This window comes from Microchirus variegatus (genome assembly GCF_963457635.1).
Source record: "Microchirus variegatus genome assembly, chromosome: 1".
Lineage (NCBI taxonomy): Eukaryota > Metazoa > Chordata > Actinopteri > Pleuronectiformes > Soleidae > Microchirus > Microchirus variegatus.
This window is the reverse complement of record NC_139802.1, coordinates 35,850,445-35,866,699: the sequence shown is the minus strand read 5'-3', so window position 1 is coordinate 35,866,699 and position 16,255 is coordinate 35,850,445. Positions and strand designations below refer to the sequence as shown.

At 41.1% G+C, this 16,255-nt stretch overlaps 1 protein-coding gene across 1 annotated transcript; it reads right to left on the bottom strand.

Moving 5' to 3' along the window:
• Window positions 1–132: 132 nt before the first annotated feature.
• Window positions 133–15,732, bottom strand: camsap1a (calmodulin regulated spectrin-associated protein 1a; the record flags this gene model as incomplete). Its single annotated transcript, XM_083910677.1, has 18 exons — window positions 133–423; window positions 935–1,053; window positions 1,451–1,572; window positions 2,114–2,201; window positions 2,546–2,754; window positions 3,153–3,289; window positions 3,402–5,712; window positions 5,796–5,880; window positions 6,087–6,172; window positions 6,463–6,589; window positions 6,699–6,795; window positions 6,878–7,017; window positions 7,128–7,269; window positions 7,936–7,968; window positions 9,230–9,310; window positions 9,397–9,558; window positions 10,924–11,186; window positions 15,534–15,732. The coding sequence occupies 18 exons, from the start codon at window positions 15,730–15,732 to the stop codon at window positions 133–135; spliced, it is 4,692 nt and encodes a 1,563-aa protein (XP_083766803.1).
• Between the last annotated feature and the right edge of the window lie 523 nt (window positions 15,733–16,255).

Below are 16,255 nucleotides of genomic sequence, written 5' to 3'. Positions count from 1 at the left end.
TTCCTGCACTGTCATAGACATGACAAATCCCTTACTGAGACAAACTAACAATCTATTTGATGACATGTCAGATGTGATCACATGATTATTGGGTCCTGCCCAACAACAGAGTCCTGTTCCTTTCTCTCTCTCTCACTTCCTGCGTGCGCTCCCCGGTCTCTTGACCTGCCACAGGTGATTGTGGATGGTCAAGGCGTCCACGCTGACGGACACGCTCTTGGCAGGGATGACCGTGAACTGCTTGCGGTCCGAGCTGTATTTGTAGATCTTGTCGATCATCTTGTGACTGATGGCGCGCGGTCCGGTGCCCATGAACTTGCTGATCTCCTCGGTGTCCGGAGAGTACGAGTAGATGCCGCGGAACTGGCAGCCGCCGTCGCGGAAGAGGATGATCAGGTGGTTGGACTCGCACTTTTCCAGCTCCTGTCGAACAGACACAAGGCATAATTTCTGCACGTCTGGAAAAAGGTGACGTGCGGGAAAAACAAAGCTACTTTTTACGTTTGCATGGAAACCCTATCAATGTACCGTCTGCTCCTTCATTTAAGGAAACTGCTTGTCTTTCAAAGTATTTGTTTTTATAATTAATGAAAAAAGAATAGTTTCTATTTCTGGTCCATTTCTATTCATTCCCCTCAGTCAGCACTTCTGAATATCTTTATAAATATGCAAAATGATGAATCGAGCTGAAGGCTGTTCTTCTATAAAATATTGTTGTCTACAGAAACACCTATTGTATTATTCTCTGTGAGTGTTTTATAATCAATACAGCCAATGATTAAGCATATTTTCCCCTTTTTTTTTTTTTTAAATCTTTTTTAATTTTCATGTATTATTGTGCCAAAGTGTCAGACATAGTTTAGGAATAGCTATTCAATGTAAGCATGTATTCTTCACATTTACCAATGACTTAACTTCAAACGATCGCACTAACCTCCAGAATAACATTCTTCTGAGCCTCATTAACTCTTCCAGCCAGGCAGCAGTGAGCGATGGCATTCATGATAATTGGCTTGTTGGACTTGGAGCTTGGCTCCTTGAAGAGTTTAGGACCTTTTGTAAAGAAAACAAAGAGCAATGTGTTAACATATGCAGGTGTTTAAAGCAATAGTTTGAGTTCCACACTTCCTGTTTGTCTGGTTAGAGGTAGAGAAAAAGAATTATAGAATTCCCGTATCAGTACATGATAGGTGTTATGAGGTGGAGCCATGAGTCAAAAAGCTTAGCTTTGTGTGTGTGCATGCAAGTCAGGTGGTGAGTGACAGGGCTCCTTGACACACTGTATATATCCTTATATATCTATCAACAGATGACTTTACATTTTAATTTCTCAGTGGATTAGATCTGTTTAACACTAATTCTACAGTGGCTCTGACTTCATATGTGAGATTTGATCAATCAATTATGGTTTCAATCTTTTCTTCTATGTCTACATCAAATCTCTACTCACCATTGTACTCAGCTGATGTGATGGAGGAGGCTATGGAGCCGTTTTCCCAGTCCCTGTCCATGTTCCTGCTGGACGCTCTGCTCAGCAGAGGGAAGGACTCCATGGAACACACAGATCCAGCCCTGAAACACACAAACGTGTAGGTAAATCTTCAATTTGGAAAAGGTTATCATCTCTTGAGTTGGACACAACCGTAAACTGGTATATAAAAAATTTACTCTCTCTTGATTTATAGGAATATGAATTTGAGTATGAGTTTCCTGAATTTCTGGTCCAGTTTAATAGTTCATGATGTCAATTTTGTAATCCCATTTAGACAGAAATTTACTATCAAGTACTGCATATGAGTGGACACCCATGTGATTGACATTTGTTATCCTTCAATGAGAGCCTGGTTGCAGGTGACGCCTTCATCTTCTACCACTTTATCCTAAACATGAGGGTCTCTGGTGACAATCCCAGCTAACATAAGGTCGCCAGTCCATCACAGGACCACACAGAGACAAACAACTGTCCACTCTCACACTCACACCTACAGTCAATTAAGAGTGTCCAATTTCTTGCTGCAAAGGCAAAAGTGCCTCTGAACTACCAGTTGCAATACATTAACACAGCGTTGCCAAAAGACGTCACGGCACTTGAACACAACATAGAAACTCTCACCTCTGTGACTCTGCCCCTTCAGAAATCACACTGTCTGCCTCAGTCGCCAAAGAGAGCGTTGATCCTCGATGACTGCAGCTCAGATCAGCTGATCATTACAGAAACAGAAGGATTTAGTACCTGATGGAAGTTTTCACAATGTCCCCACATTTCCATTTCCATATACAAGTATAGGAACCTAAATAAACAATGTTACTCTGTATACTACAACCCTATAAGTCAAAACAAATCTGCGTAAAAGACAAGACAACAAAATTATAAAAGACGTTATTTTGACCCAGCTGTTCTAATGACAGTGACACACAGTCACATAACAGACTATACAATTACACAACAGTCACACTATTCTAAACAGCCAATAAAACAACAAAACAACATAAGGCACAAGACAAAAATGATTATACATATATATGCTGTGTTATGTGTTCTTACGTGTGGTGGATCCTTTGGCGAGGTTGTTCAATTCTTCCCGGTGTAGGGATTTGGGCCTCATTTTGCGTATTTTAGTTCGTGGTCGAGGCTTGATCAGACCCTGCTCCTCCATCAGCGATTGCTGCTTTCTTAGCAGGTATTCCTGCTTTATTAGCTCTCGTCGCGTCTTCTCTTCTTCCTTCCGAATGCGATCCTCCTCGGCCTTACGCCTTGAAGAAAACAAAGAAGCACAATCAGAGTTTCACCGGCTGATGCTGACCTTTAGAAATTAGCCAATGGCCGATATAAAATGCCGTTGTTTTTCTGGCCAATAACAGTTTTATAATAACCTGTGATAGAAAAAATTGTTCAAGTAATTTGTGTCAGTTCATTTATATAAACATTAAATGAAAACAACGTATGAACTAAATATTAATTTCATTAATGTTAATAGTAACTTAGTAACATTGATTAAGTTTCTGAGAGCAACAATGTGGAAGCTTACATACCTAAGTAATAAATAATAACCATTCAATACTGATTATTAAAAAATTGGCAAATGAATCAGTCACGATTAATCACTGACTGATTCATCTCTGCTGTGTGAGTGTGAGGAAAGCAAACCTACCTGACTTCGTCTCGTTTGTGTTCACTGTCAGCTTCTTGTTGCTGTTTGCGTAGTCTCGCCTCTTCAGCTTTGCGCTGCTGCTTGAGGAGGAAGGCAGCACGACGTTTTGCCATTTCATCTTCTGCCTTCTCCTCGTCCTGGAAGATTAAATATATGAACATTCAGCCAGTCGCTTTGTTTCTCAGACAAAAAATCTTTATGTTGTCTTGATGATGGCAAATCACAAAATGCAAAACATCTGCATTTTACCTTAAAGAAGAAGCCCAACACGTTCTTCTGTTCACCCTCTGCGGTGCAGTCTGTAACGTCTGCACTGCCAGCCTGCACTGGATCCTTAACCTCTGACAAATCCACCTCAATCAGTTGAGCTTTCAGTCTGGAACTCTCATCTTCACCAAGAGACTCTTTTCCTGACTTGTCAGCTTTGTTCTCTTCTGATTCTGCAGCTTCTGGGGGAGACACGGGTGTCCGGGAGATGACCGATGAGTCCTGTGTCTGGACTTTGTCATGACAGCGCCTTGTTCCTTCTGTGGTGGCACCACGGACTCTGAAGGGAGACTTCTTCTGGATGCTTCTCTCTGGCCTGGAGCTCTGTACAACAGCCTCTGTCTCCAGGTCTCCGCTAATGCTTTCACTTGTAGAGCTTGTGCACTTCTCTTTGTTCTGTTTTCTCTCTGAAGCTTTGCTGCGTTGGCTTGAACTAAGCTTGGGAGGACGACTAACTGTTGGAGAATTGTTGCCACTGAAATCTACAAAGTGGACAGAGAACGACCTGGAGTCTGAGGTAGAGGGTGTTGTTTGTGTGGTATCAGGGGTTGTGCTCGGCTCAGATCCTACACATTCTGGAGGCGAGACCACATTCTTCTTCATCAGCAGGTTTTGTTGAAAGGAGAGTTGCAACATCTGCTGCTGAATTGAACTAATAGCGTTATTGAGTAGATCTATGGAGTGAGAACACTCATTCAAGCCAGGTTCAGCTACATGACTTTGAGTCAGTGCGTTCAATCTGTTGTCTCTGTTTATCTGTGTACATTCTGTTTGACCTGTCTTCACCTGAGCCTTCAGAGTATCCAGACAGGAGTCGTCCCTAAAGGACTGGCTCTTTACTTTATCAGCCGCTGTTAGCTTTGAGGATTGTTTCAGTGGCAGAGGAAGTGTGTCGCTCTTTCCTCCACCCTTCTTGACGATGTTTAAGAAAGCAGCTTTCCCTAGCTTTAGTCTCTGGTGTGCTGATAGGGTCTCCATCTTCTTCTTTTGATACTCTATTGCACGTCTCTGCTCTTCTAGCTGCATGTGAAGTTGCAGCAGCTCTGAAGGCACAGCTGGGAGGCTCCCCATCATATTGTTCCCCACAGAACCAGACACCTTTCCGAGCCAACCGGCGGTGCTGTCAGTCTTGAGTTGCCAAGGAGGGCAGGAGATGATCTCAGAGCCATCTGGTGTGGTCTTCTGAGAGCTGCTGGTACTTGAAACTCCATCACGGAGGCCAAGTTTAAGGAGCTTCCTCTCTGCAAAGCTGGTCATCTTGACACTTCCACTGCCTGAAGCGCTGCAGCTGCTAGCCCAGGATATGGTACTGAGGCAAGGACTTGAACATCCACTGCCGCCTTCCTTGTCATCCCGCTCACTCACCTTCGAGTCCTCTCTCAGCTTCGCTGACTCACCCTCTCCAAATTCACACACCTCCCCGTCTGTTAAGCTTTTTCCCTTTCCTGTATTCATCAATTCTCTGGTTATCTCCATCTTATCGTCATCCTCTTCATCTTCTTCAAGGTCTGCAATGTCGGAGTCTGAGTCATACCCGACCTCCAGAGTAGAGGAGAAAGCACTGTGGCTGTCTGGTTCTTCTGACATATGAAGATAAAAGCCTGGAGATGGTTTGTTTTCAGAGGGAGAAATGCCTATCGATCCCTCTGTGGGCAGCCGGAGAGAACTAGGCACTGATTCTGCAGCATGTATTGGTGTAAAGATTTTTCTACTTGACTCAGCAACAGGAGATTTCTTCTGTGGGTTGCTTGTGACACTGGTGACTGATCTCCTCGCACCTCCTGCTGTTCTGAGGTGACTCTCACCACTTTCTTCCTGCTTGTTCATGCTTATTTTCTTCTCTTTGGCTGGCTTAGGAATGGCAGGCATCAAAGGCTCCAGGTAGTAGCCATCTGCCTGACGCTCTGGGGAAAAGGGACCAGTGTCAGGACGAGGAGGACAGCGAGTATCAGACACCCTCGAGGTGGAAGATGCAGCATGGATATCCAGCTCATCTTGTTCCATATCAATCCCACGTTTATGTGGAGAAAACGCATAAGGGTGTATCACAGCAACGAGTTCCTCCTCCTCGATTTCCTCCTCTTCATCTTCAATGCGCATGTGGCTCAGGAGACTTTGACCACTGAGTCTGTGATGTGGCAGATGAGGACCTGATCCCAGCATGTGTTTGGGGGTCATGCTCATGATATTTGAGGCCAAGCTGTCTTTGCTGATGGAGCGAGCGAGGCTTATACTGTCTGCGTTGTCCTCCACAGGGAAATGCAGGGCATAGGGCACTGGCTGGGATAAAGGCCTGAACAGAGACAGATGAAGGAAAACAATTTAGATGGGCTTAGTGTAATGAATCATGCAAAGGGCTGTAATTACACTACTCACCTCTGCCTCCTCTCTGGCCAAGGCACCACTGAGCCCGGGTGCTGCCCATCTACACGTTTCATAGAGTTGGACCTAGTTCTCAGTTCTGTACAAAGAAAATTGAGAAAATGTAATTCTAAAACACTAAAACATTTGAAGTGGGCTATTCTTACAAGCTATATTTAAGGATCCAACTCCCTAGGCAGCATATAAAAGTAACTCTTACTCTAGTTAAATGTTCTATTTAATTCTTAGAGGTGGACATTCTTTGTGACATTGAGGAACATAATAATTTTTTTTTGTTACTATTACCTGAAGCACTTTCCTCAAGCCCCTTCTGTTGTCTCTGTCTCAATGGCAGTAAAGAGTGAGGTGTGCTTAATGGGCCTGATTTAGTGCTGTAAGAAAAAGACAGTGAAAGTTTATATTGAAAGCTGGTCCTGTTTATTCCCCCCAAAAATAAATAATAATAATAATGATGATGATGATGATGTGGTGTGCTTTTACAAACTGAACATTTAACGTGATGGAAATGTAATGTTCCGTGGTAACTACCACAAGTATTGATCGTTAAGTTACAAATGACCTCGGATTACTTCACATTTATGCATTAGTTCTTTCAAAGAACACTAATGTGGGAACAACTGCAGAACTATGAAGTGTTACAGGAAACACAAATGCACAATACCTGAGGTCAGGGCTCGGGGGCATGGTCAAGACATCTGCAGAGTTCGATGAAGTCATAAAACTACGTTTTGTGACGTTGGAGGTGGGTACATGGGCTCGAGAACCTTTAGCCTTCAGCAGCAATCTCACTAAAAAAAATGCAGGAAGAAGAAAATCATTTCAAGAGACCCATTTTTTTTAAAGATGTACAAACAATCAAACAAGTGACAGAAGACAGAAAGGTAGAGGGTGTTTTACCGTCTGTGATGCCCTGAAGGTTCCTGGGCTGTACAAAGTCCGGTTTCACACTCTCAAACCACCAGAAAAGCTCAGCAATGAAGACCATCACATTATTCTGCAAGACACAACGGTCACAGTCACTTTGACCCTATGATGGTGAAATTGTTTTTTTGGTTGTGAAATGTTTTTGGGTTTACCTTCAGGACTGGTGGAGAATACAGCATGTCCTCAGGCTTCAGGTAGAAGCATTTGTTCAGGTACTCATTAGAAAACTCTCTCAGTAACGCTATGTTGTACAAGCTGTCCGCTATGGAAGGAACCTCCTTCAGACAGACATCTGCACAGAACAGGAGGACAGGGGTCAGTGCTACATATTGTGATTGTTAAATTTCTTTTTTAATCCTTTGCTCCTAAGGAAATCCTACTATATAACCTTAGCTTCTTTACCTTCCAGTCTGATTAGGTCTGGGCAATAGAAGTGGATCACAGCCAGCAGAGCCGAGGCATCACACACATCCTTTAACAAATCCTCCAAGAGAGGGAAGTGTTGCAGAGTCCGACCTGACAGGTGATCTCTGCGGTATCGCACCTTTACGGCAGGAGAAAGCCCAGGTTTACATGAGGCACACAAACAGATCTGACCAGAACACTGAGTCACATGCTCACTCGTTACAAACAATAAATTTTTGGACTTTATCAGTTAGCAGATTTAATGTCAGTGCAAAATTAAGAAAAGGGTCAATGGTTTGAGTGAGCTTCACACCAATTAAAAATGGGCCAGACTAGAGCATGCTATTCATTGGGCTGGTGAGGGAAGAAAGACACGATCAGAAGGAAGTGAAGGAAGTGGTTGGATGAGTGGATTAAACACTGGGCTCCACACAAAGTGTATCTAGTAGTTGACTTAAGCTTTTCCTAAATGACAACTTAAAAAAAAGGTGCAGTAGATTGTGGATGTTTTTCCGGGGAGGAGGGTGGGTATTAATACAGATGCTCAACAGAAAAGTTGCAGGGGTGGAATTCAAAGTAAAAGCAAATGCATTGTGAGCTTGCTGTTTCTTCATTTGCCACCAAGGGGCACTGTTTCATCTAAAATTACCAGACTGCTGTATCATTTGTCTAGTTGTTATTTTAGGCCTATCTTAATGCAATCTGATCTGACACACAAAAACACACACATACACACACACACACACAAAGAAATCAAAGTGATACACATATATTCACAGAGGAGTTTACTTGCAGTTGCACTTACAGGTACAAGCTTCCAGTACCATTTGGAGGGAGACTAGCGTCAGGAAGGAAAAGGATTTTGAGGGAGACACAAACGGGGAGAATAGCAGACAAGTCACGGGTCAGAAACAGAGTGACAAGGAAATCAGATTATCCCCCGTTACCATGGAGACAACTCTGATCTTAAAGACAAATGGAAAGGGTTAAGCAGAATGGATGAAGGATATATAGTTTTATAGAAAACAGGCCCTAATAGATATCCATTATCCTTTCCATTACAGACTAGGTTAACACTAGCTTTTTTTTCCCTAGCTGAGTGATTGATAGGAACAAAAGGGAGAAATATGAACACAGAGACAAGATACACATTTTTACTTAAGATATGATTATATCCAGAAGAGATAGACTGATATTCTTTTCTTAAATAATTGTTGTTTGGCAAATTATTGTTTATTCATTGGCAATTATTACAGTTTATGTATTTATGTTCTCACAATTTTTTCACTAAAACATATTTTTTTAATCCAGAATTGTTTTAGTTTTTTTATGCCTGTTTCACATATTTAATATTCAGTTTACTTTATTTCCTGTTTATTTTTTATTGAAAAATATTGTATAGAATTGCACTGCAGTTACATTGACATTAAACACTTCTATTTTATCAGATGGAGGAAGTAAGAAAGTCAGATAAATACATAAGCATTAATTATTTGCCGTTGGTTGCCCTGATTCCATTGAGAAACAGTCAACCTCTGATATCCTGTCCACAGAAAATAAATATCCACAAACTAGTAGATATTCAAGAAAAACTCCATCCTTAAGGCTCCAGAAATTATCACATGTTCACATTTTCTTCAGTATTAAAATAATCTAGTGAAATCTGTCACATGCACAGCCAAGGCTGCACTGCAAACAGGACATGCTAATTGACAATTCAGCGTCCTTTGATGCAAGTTTTCCAAAACAACAAAGGGGTAGACTACAAGGTAGACGACAAGGTAGACTACATCAGACTAAATGGCTCCATGGCAACATCATGCTTCCTACTTACATCCCACAAAGCCCTCAAATTATGTCAGGTGTAATTAGTGTAACTCTAACAACCACTGACAGACAGTGAGTACAAGGTGCTTGTGTATAAGATAGAAGATAAAGTAAAAAAAAACAACATTATTAGTGTAAAAGTTTTCAATAAACGGGAAGTTTTTTTTTTTTGGAGACAGTGAGAGAAAGAGACAAAGTGACTAACACAAAGAGTGTGAGACAAAGGATGTAGACACACGCGCATGCACACACACACACTGGGTGTTATCTACCTTCTGTTGACTCGATGGCTCAAGCAGATGTTGTTTCATTTTCAGCTCTTTCTCTGTGATCTCCCTCATCTTTATGTTCACCTGCAGTGGCAAAGACAGAGGAAATGAACAAAGGAAGAAAGAAAATGGTGACGTCCGAACACTGACACTTACTTTAGGGTTCTTACCTTGTTTATCCAAAACACCATGGCATCTTCCAGGTCAAAAGGCAGTTCCTTGGAGGCACTGAAGTTCGAAAAGCGCTTGACACTGGACACGACCTTCTCCACACTGATCATCTCCACTATGTAGGCCATCATCAGGGCATCAATAAGGTGGATGTGAGCGCTCTGGGGAAACACAACAGCTGCATAAACCTCTGCTTCTGAATCTCCTTTCTGCCCTGATATTATCATCTTCCCCCGCTGACTGGATCATGGCCAATATGATTGTATATATACATTGATTGCATGCATTTCCTGTGACCGCACATGATTTGATCTAGCATTCTGGCTCCACAAATGAGCATTGATTTCATGGCTGTTTTCAAGAACAAATTATTATGTCAGATTGTAAAAATGTATCATCTGCATGATTGTGTGTGTGTGAGCAAGTGGCAGAGAGATACAGAGAAATGAGAGGAGCTGGAAAGAAGTTTTACCCATTAGAAGAAGAAATAATATGACCATCAGTATTAATATTGTGGCAGTGGCTGCAGATAAATCAGAATAGAAAAGTGAAACTACCACTGATCAGATGACATTAGCTCTGGAGGCGAGCTCTAATGCTCTAATGGACGAACTGTATTCAGCTCAGGATTGTTAATAAATGACCTCAAACCACCTCTGAATGTGATTTCTGTGATTGGATCAGAAGCTGCATTCAGGAGACATTGGATGGTTGTTAATACCAGGTCTTAACGCAGTCTTAGGCACCATGTTGCAGTTTGTGTTTTCACACCTGTGATACATGACTCATATGTTGTTCGCTCATATAAACTGAGACTTCGGTTCACTTTGCTTCATGAATATTTTAGTAACTCGGTCATAAACCTGCAAAACATCCACTCGTGCATTATTTATTTCAATACACTTGGCTCATTTGGGTATTTGGCTCTGCAAGGCAAAATCACATAAGGTGGCTACCAGGTGGTAAGCATGGGTTGCCAGTTCAATAGGAAATAAGCATGTGCTATGCTAGTATTAGATAGCAAAATGTTGCCTCATCATATATGCAAACGCTCTTAAAACACTATGTTCACTCATGCAAACTTTTTTCAACTGTCTAATTAGATTCAGAATGCGTCATTAATGTGTTAAAGTAATGTCGCATCACCACATTCTCCAGATCTCTGCTATTTAAGGGGAATTCCAGGATTACACTGCCATGTCGCAGTTGACAGCCCAACAATCTCAATGTTTTCAGAAGAACCCTCCACTTACACACCTTCAGTTTATAAACTCAGAATTCCTCTTTAGTGTGTCAAACTAAAAACAAGGAAACTTCCCTGAATAAATAATGTTTAGAGAAAGTATAGTACCGCCTAGCACCCTACTTTAAACACTGGCCTTTCGAGGTAAATACCTTAATAAATAATGTACCAGTGAATGTAACTGATTGCAGATTGTGTAGATTGTGTAACTAAAGTAATATTATTGCTTGTGCTTATGTCATGTCAACGTTGGCATAGAACTAGACAAAGTTTCGATACCCACCATCTTTATAGGAGCAGAGCTGAGGTCCAGATCAGAAACATGTGTGTTGTCCGTCTCCAGGACATAGATGCCTTTCCTGGACAGAGCCTGGATGACGGACTGGTGGCTCTGGAGCAAGGCAGCCTGTTCAGCATGTAGGATGAACCCACACACGTGACGGTATAGCTCTCCAGACAGCAGCAGGCTGATGATAGGGGGCTTGATGTGTTCCTGCTCATACTGGTCAGTGTAGAAGGGGTCTTGCAGGTCTGTAGGGATGTTGTCTGGAGAGGAATTACAACGAACACACACAATTTATTAGTGGAAACCAACGACATTCTGGGTAAACCAGTGCATTTTCTTTTTCCCTATATAGATTTATTGAGCCACGAATCACACCATGCATCGACACACAAGCCTGTTTTCCACAGGCACGTGTCCACCACTGCTTCACCATGTTACATAACAGAGAAGCTCCCATGAACACAGGCTTTGAAGGCATTAGTGTCTAAGACGAAACCAGCACAAGTGAAGAGCACAGAAGTCATTGCTTAGACATTGTACCAGGTAGCAACAAAGGCTGATAGGTGAACCTCAGCCCGAAAGCCACTGAGCCACCAGGAATTAGTGGTGATACTTAAGCCGATGGTGATGTTGTAGCCGGCCTGGTGTTTTCCTGTTCATGGACACAGTTATTTTTATAGTGGAGTTGGACACGTTAATCTGGAGTTAAGGCCTGAAGTTCACACAAAATCTAATGTAGCTTTAAGCACTTTCAAGGAGGATTTTGACAACGGTAAATAGTGAGTTAGTAAATTGTTGTTAAACTGATGATGAGGATGTTAAAATGGACTTCATCTATCTATCTTCTACTGCTTTAGCCTTTGCATGAGGGTTGTGGGGGGCGCTGGTGCCAATTGCAGCTGACAGGGTAAAAGGTGGGGTACACCCTGGATAGGTCACCAGTCCATCACAGGGCCTCATAGAGACAAACAACCATCCACTCTCACACTCACACAGACTCACACCTGTCCAATTTGCCCAATCCCAAAATCTGAATGTTCTTTTGACCGTGGGAGGAAATCGGAGATCCCAGAGAGAGTCCTATGCATGGGGTAAAATGGACTTCATTTTCATTCTAAATTAGGACTCTGCCCTCCCAGTCAGTAGATCAATGTTGTGGGAATTTCAGGCTCTAGCTCTGTAGTTAATGCATGTTAGAGTGGTATTGATCTTCTCATCTAACTCTGAAGCGAAAGTGAGTAAGCATATTCCCCAAAATGCCAGACTATCCCTTCGACAATAGAGTAAGGCAGCAAGATCATTGAAAACATTCATTAGATTGTGCTGAACAACTTTCTAAACCACCATAAAACAACATGGTGCACTGTTTTTAATGCAGTGTAAGATAATATCTTTTTATACATTCTTCCATGGGTTGTTTACAGGAGTTAAATGATAACAAATGAAACTCAACTGGGAAAATAAGAAAAGGGATAATCGATCAACCTTACATTGATATTTAACAAACATGAGCAATGAGCATTAAAGCAGGGTCAATTATATCATTATATAGAAGGAAAAACATTATCTCACTAAATGTGTTCTTACAAGCAGTTTCAGATTATGACCTCACCACACTGCAAACACCTCAGATGTGTATTTTACAACAGACTGCTCACTTGGCACCTTCTCCCTACAATCTCGAGCTTCCTCTCTGTGCTGCCATATGACCCTAGAATCCCAGATCGTGTGAGAAAATACTCATGCACTTCTCCACTTCTGACTCCATCAGTCACTTTTGTTTTTCAACAAATCTAATCTCAGAAATACTTCTCCATCCCCTTCCCCAACACACCTCTCTTTATCTGACACTTCCTTAGCCTCAGCTGTCGCGCAATTCCCCCTCATTGTTGCCACGGAGATGGTGATTGGGAATGCCAGTGTGGCCAGAGGTGGGGGCTGGGTTGCTGTCCCATGTCATCACTGTGGCCTGCTCAGTGAATCGTTTTATGGTTCCAGTGTGTGTGTGTGTGTGTTCTTGACTGGAGGGAGCAATCCTCTCTAATCTGAGATGATAACACTCCTTAGATATTTATTATCCACCTGATCCAAGTGTTAAAGCCCACCCTGCTGAGCATGAGGGGAAAGAAGGGGAGGAGGTTTTGGGAAAGCTTTTGTTTCTATTCTATTGGGCACAAGATTAGTTTGATCAGTGAGGCGCTTGCGACAGTGAGGACAGGGCTAAATATACAACTATTCTCTCCAATAGGAAAAATTAAAGGATTTTTTTCCATAGGACAGTGCTCTTCAGTAAACACTCTGCAATCATTACAATGATATATTATCATAAAATCCCCAAATATAATTAAAGCCAACATAAGCTTATTAGATATGTCCATATTAGCATATGCTGGGTTTTACTTGGACATAACAAGACATTGCTGTACAAGGTTTCACTGAAGAGGTTATTTCTTTCAGAATTAAGATTCTGCTTAATATAGATAATAAACATAATGATGATAATCACTCATTTTGAGAAACACTGACACTAGATGTTCAAAATAAGAGACAGTTATGTCATGGAAAACAAAAAGAACACATTGTTGCCAAAGTGAAATTTGTAGCAATCACTAATTAAATCTCAGTTTACATAATATACTATATTTTACATATAGTCTATTGTAAATGTGTCCCATATATATAAAATCGTTATTGTGAGTCTCTCAGGATGTAACAGGCAAATACACGTTTAGCTGTGGTCTGTTCACCTAACAATCTGTAGTAATAGTGTTAAAAATAGAGCTTAATATTACAGTATGTTCCTGGAATATTCAACTTCAAAAGCATTTGTAGAAATGCAATCATGAAGAGGCCTAAACTCTCAATTTGAAGAAAGCAACATTCAGAAAACATTTCACTGCTTCCCAAAAGCCAATTAGAGTTGAAACAAGCAGGATGTGTTGGACAAAGACACACGCCTTCAGATTCAATCCAATTAAATACTTAAAGCATGTGACTGACTGTGCTGACTTTCACCCAACAAACAACACAATCCTCCCTACACTGCTGTGTAGCCATGTTGTTTGGTTTGCACTTCCTCTGTTTAGGTTCTTCTGACCTCACTGGCAACAAATAACCAGAGAATGTGTAACAAGAAACATACACAAATCAGACACTGACCTACAACCATATTTTTTTTTACAACTCCTTTGACAACAATATATTCCTTGCAGTAAACACAGTCTGTTAAAATTGTGTTCCTGTCCAAACAGGACATGGTGACCCAGTGTGCACCTGGAACCTGAGAGCTAAATGGACCCAGCTGTCATTAATTTGATTATTTTTTTAGTTTTTCCTACTATGACTGATCAAAATGTCTGCCAAGAAAAAGGCATATCCTGGATTTATTTGGGGAAAATTAATTAGCATCACAACAGAAAATGCTTGTCACACTTGTCTGGTCATCATAAAATTAAATCAAATGTATATAATATCTTAATACCTCAGCTCACCTTACAAACAACTTCCTGAGTCACTGCCTGCAACACACACTAATTGCAGGGAAGGAATAGACTCCAATCTGTCTAGCTATGATGACAAAGGTTTTTTTCTTCATTAACTATCTGTCTGTCTGTGTCTACTTCCAAATTGCCACAATGATAATAAAACCAGGAAGACTTCCAGGACTGCGTGAATAGCACAGCTGACATCCTGCTCACACTCCCCAAGGAGAAGTCGGCGAGTGGCACAAAAACCCACATTCAAGGAGTAATTCCCACACATTTACTAACTGTCTGGCACTGCAGAGCAATCGTTTTTAATGTTTTAGTAGACCTCATAAGGGCAGGCAAGGTCAGTGGTCTGAGTTTAAAAGAACGATGAGGAGATGTTGACCTCAGCCTTTCCCTTAAAAAAACAAATGAAGGTCAGGAGATGGAGGGATTGCTTTTTGAATTTTGTAATAAAAAAGCCTGCACAAAAATACAGACATAAAAATCTTTTTCAGCAATACCAAGCTGGTGTTCACTGCAGTGTTTCAGGAAAAAGATTTTATGAGATAAGAGCAGAGTTTCGCTGTTAGTCGCTGTTGTCGACTAACTGAAATGATATTGAGATAAGACACGGGGTGGCTTACACAAACTAGTGTATAACAGTCAAAAGAAAGTCACAAAACAATAACCAGTAAATAATACAAGTTGTCTACAAGAATTAGACTTTGAGAAATTTGGCAACAGTAGTCTCTTATCTCAGCAGAAAAACGTATCCAAGTAGGCAAATATTTCCTTTTTTAGACACTTAATTCAATGATTAAGCTGTAAATGAGCGTATTGATAATGGAAATAATCACTAGTTGCAGCCTTAATATTGTCTTTAGTTTAACATGATAGCTTCATAAAGATGTATTGTTCTTCGACAGCATGCCAAAACTAGTTAATTAGCCGGATTTGTATGATTAATTGTTTGTGGAACTACTGTACAGTGTCTAAAACATATTAATAGAACATATGCAGCTTCTGGTGTAGTTTAGTCATTACACAGTAGATGGTTGCCAATAATATGTATAAGAAATCCATTAAAAACCCATCATACTGTGACAAGTCTCAATGAAGACAGGGAGAAAGCCTTACCTGTACCAAAGGCTTTGGCAAACAACCAGCGGAGATTTGCTTCTATTTTGGCTCTGGCAGAATCATAGAGCTCCAGTGGCACAACCTGAGCGTCCATACCACCTCCTCCAGCATCATCATCCTCATCATCGCCTGTGGCTGCTGCTGCTGCTGCTTTCCTCCAGGTGCTGACCCTGCCAGCACTGACCTCGACATCCATCCTGCACAGAGAACTAGAAACATTATTGTCAGGCCCAGCCAGTCCCATTACATCATTGATATGTAGAACAACAAGCAGGGCCTGGTTGTAGTGAGGATTGACAACACTACACACATGTACATTCAGATTTGGGGATTAGATAAATTGGACACTTATCGCCTGCATCTGACTGCAATTCTTGGGACAAAATAATAACCTTAAAATAATAATGTTAGCCAAAACTACTGAATTTAAATTAATCACAGATCAAACAGTCTTTGTGGTTTGTACACACTAATGTATGCATTGTTTTTATTATCATATCGCAATGATAATAAATATTATTGTGCAGCTCTAACCAGTGTCTGTTCTGTCAGGATTCATATTTTATGACCATGCAGTAACTGTGTGTGCATCAGTTATTAGCATAAAGAAGCTAATCATCTATTGTGTTGAAAGGCTTCACTCTTCAATGAGAGCTCGTCTAGTATTGATATTATTGTTATTATTAGCTACAAAATTAAAATAAAAAAATAAAAATTGT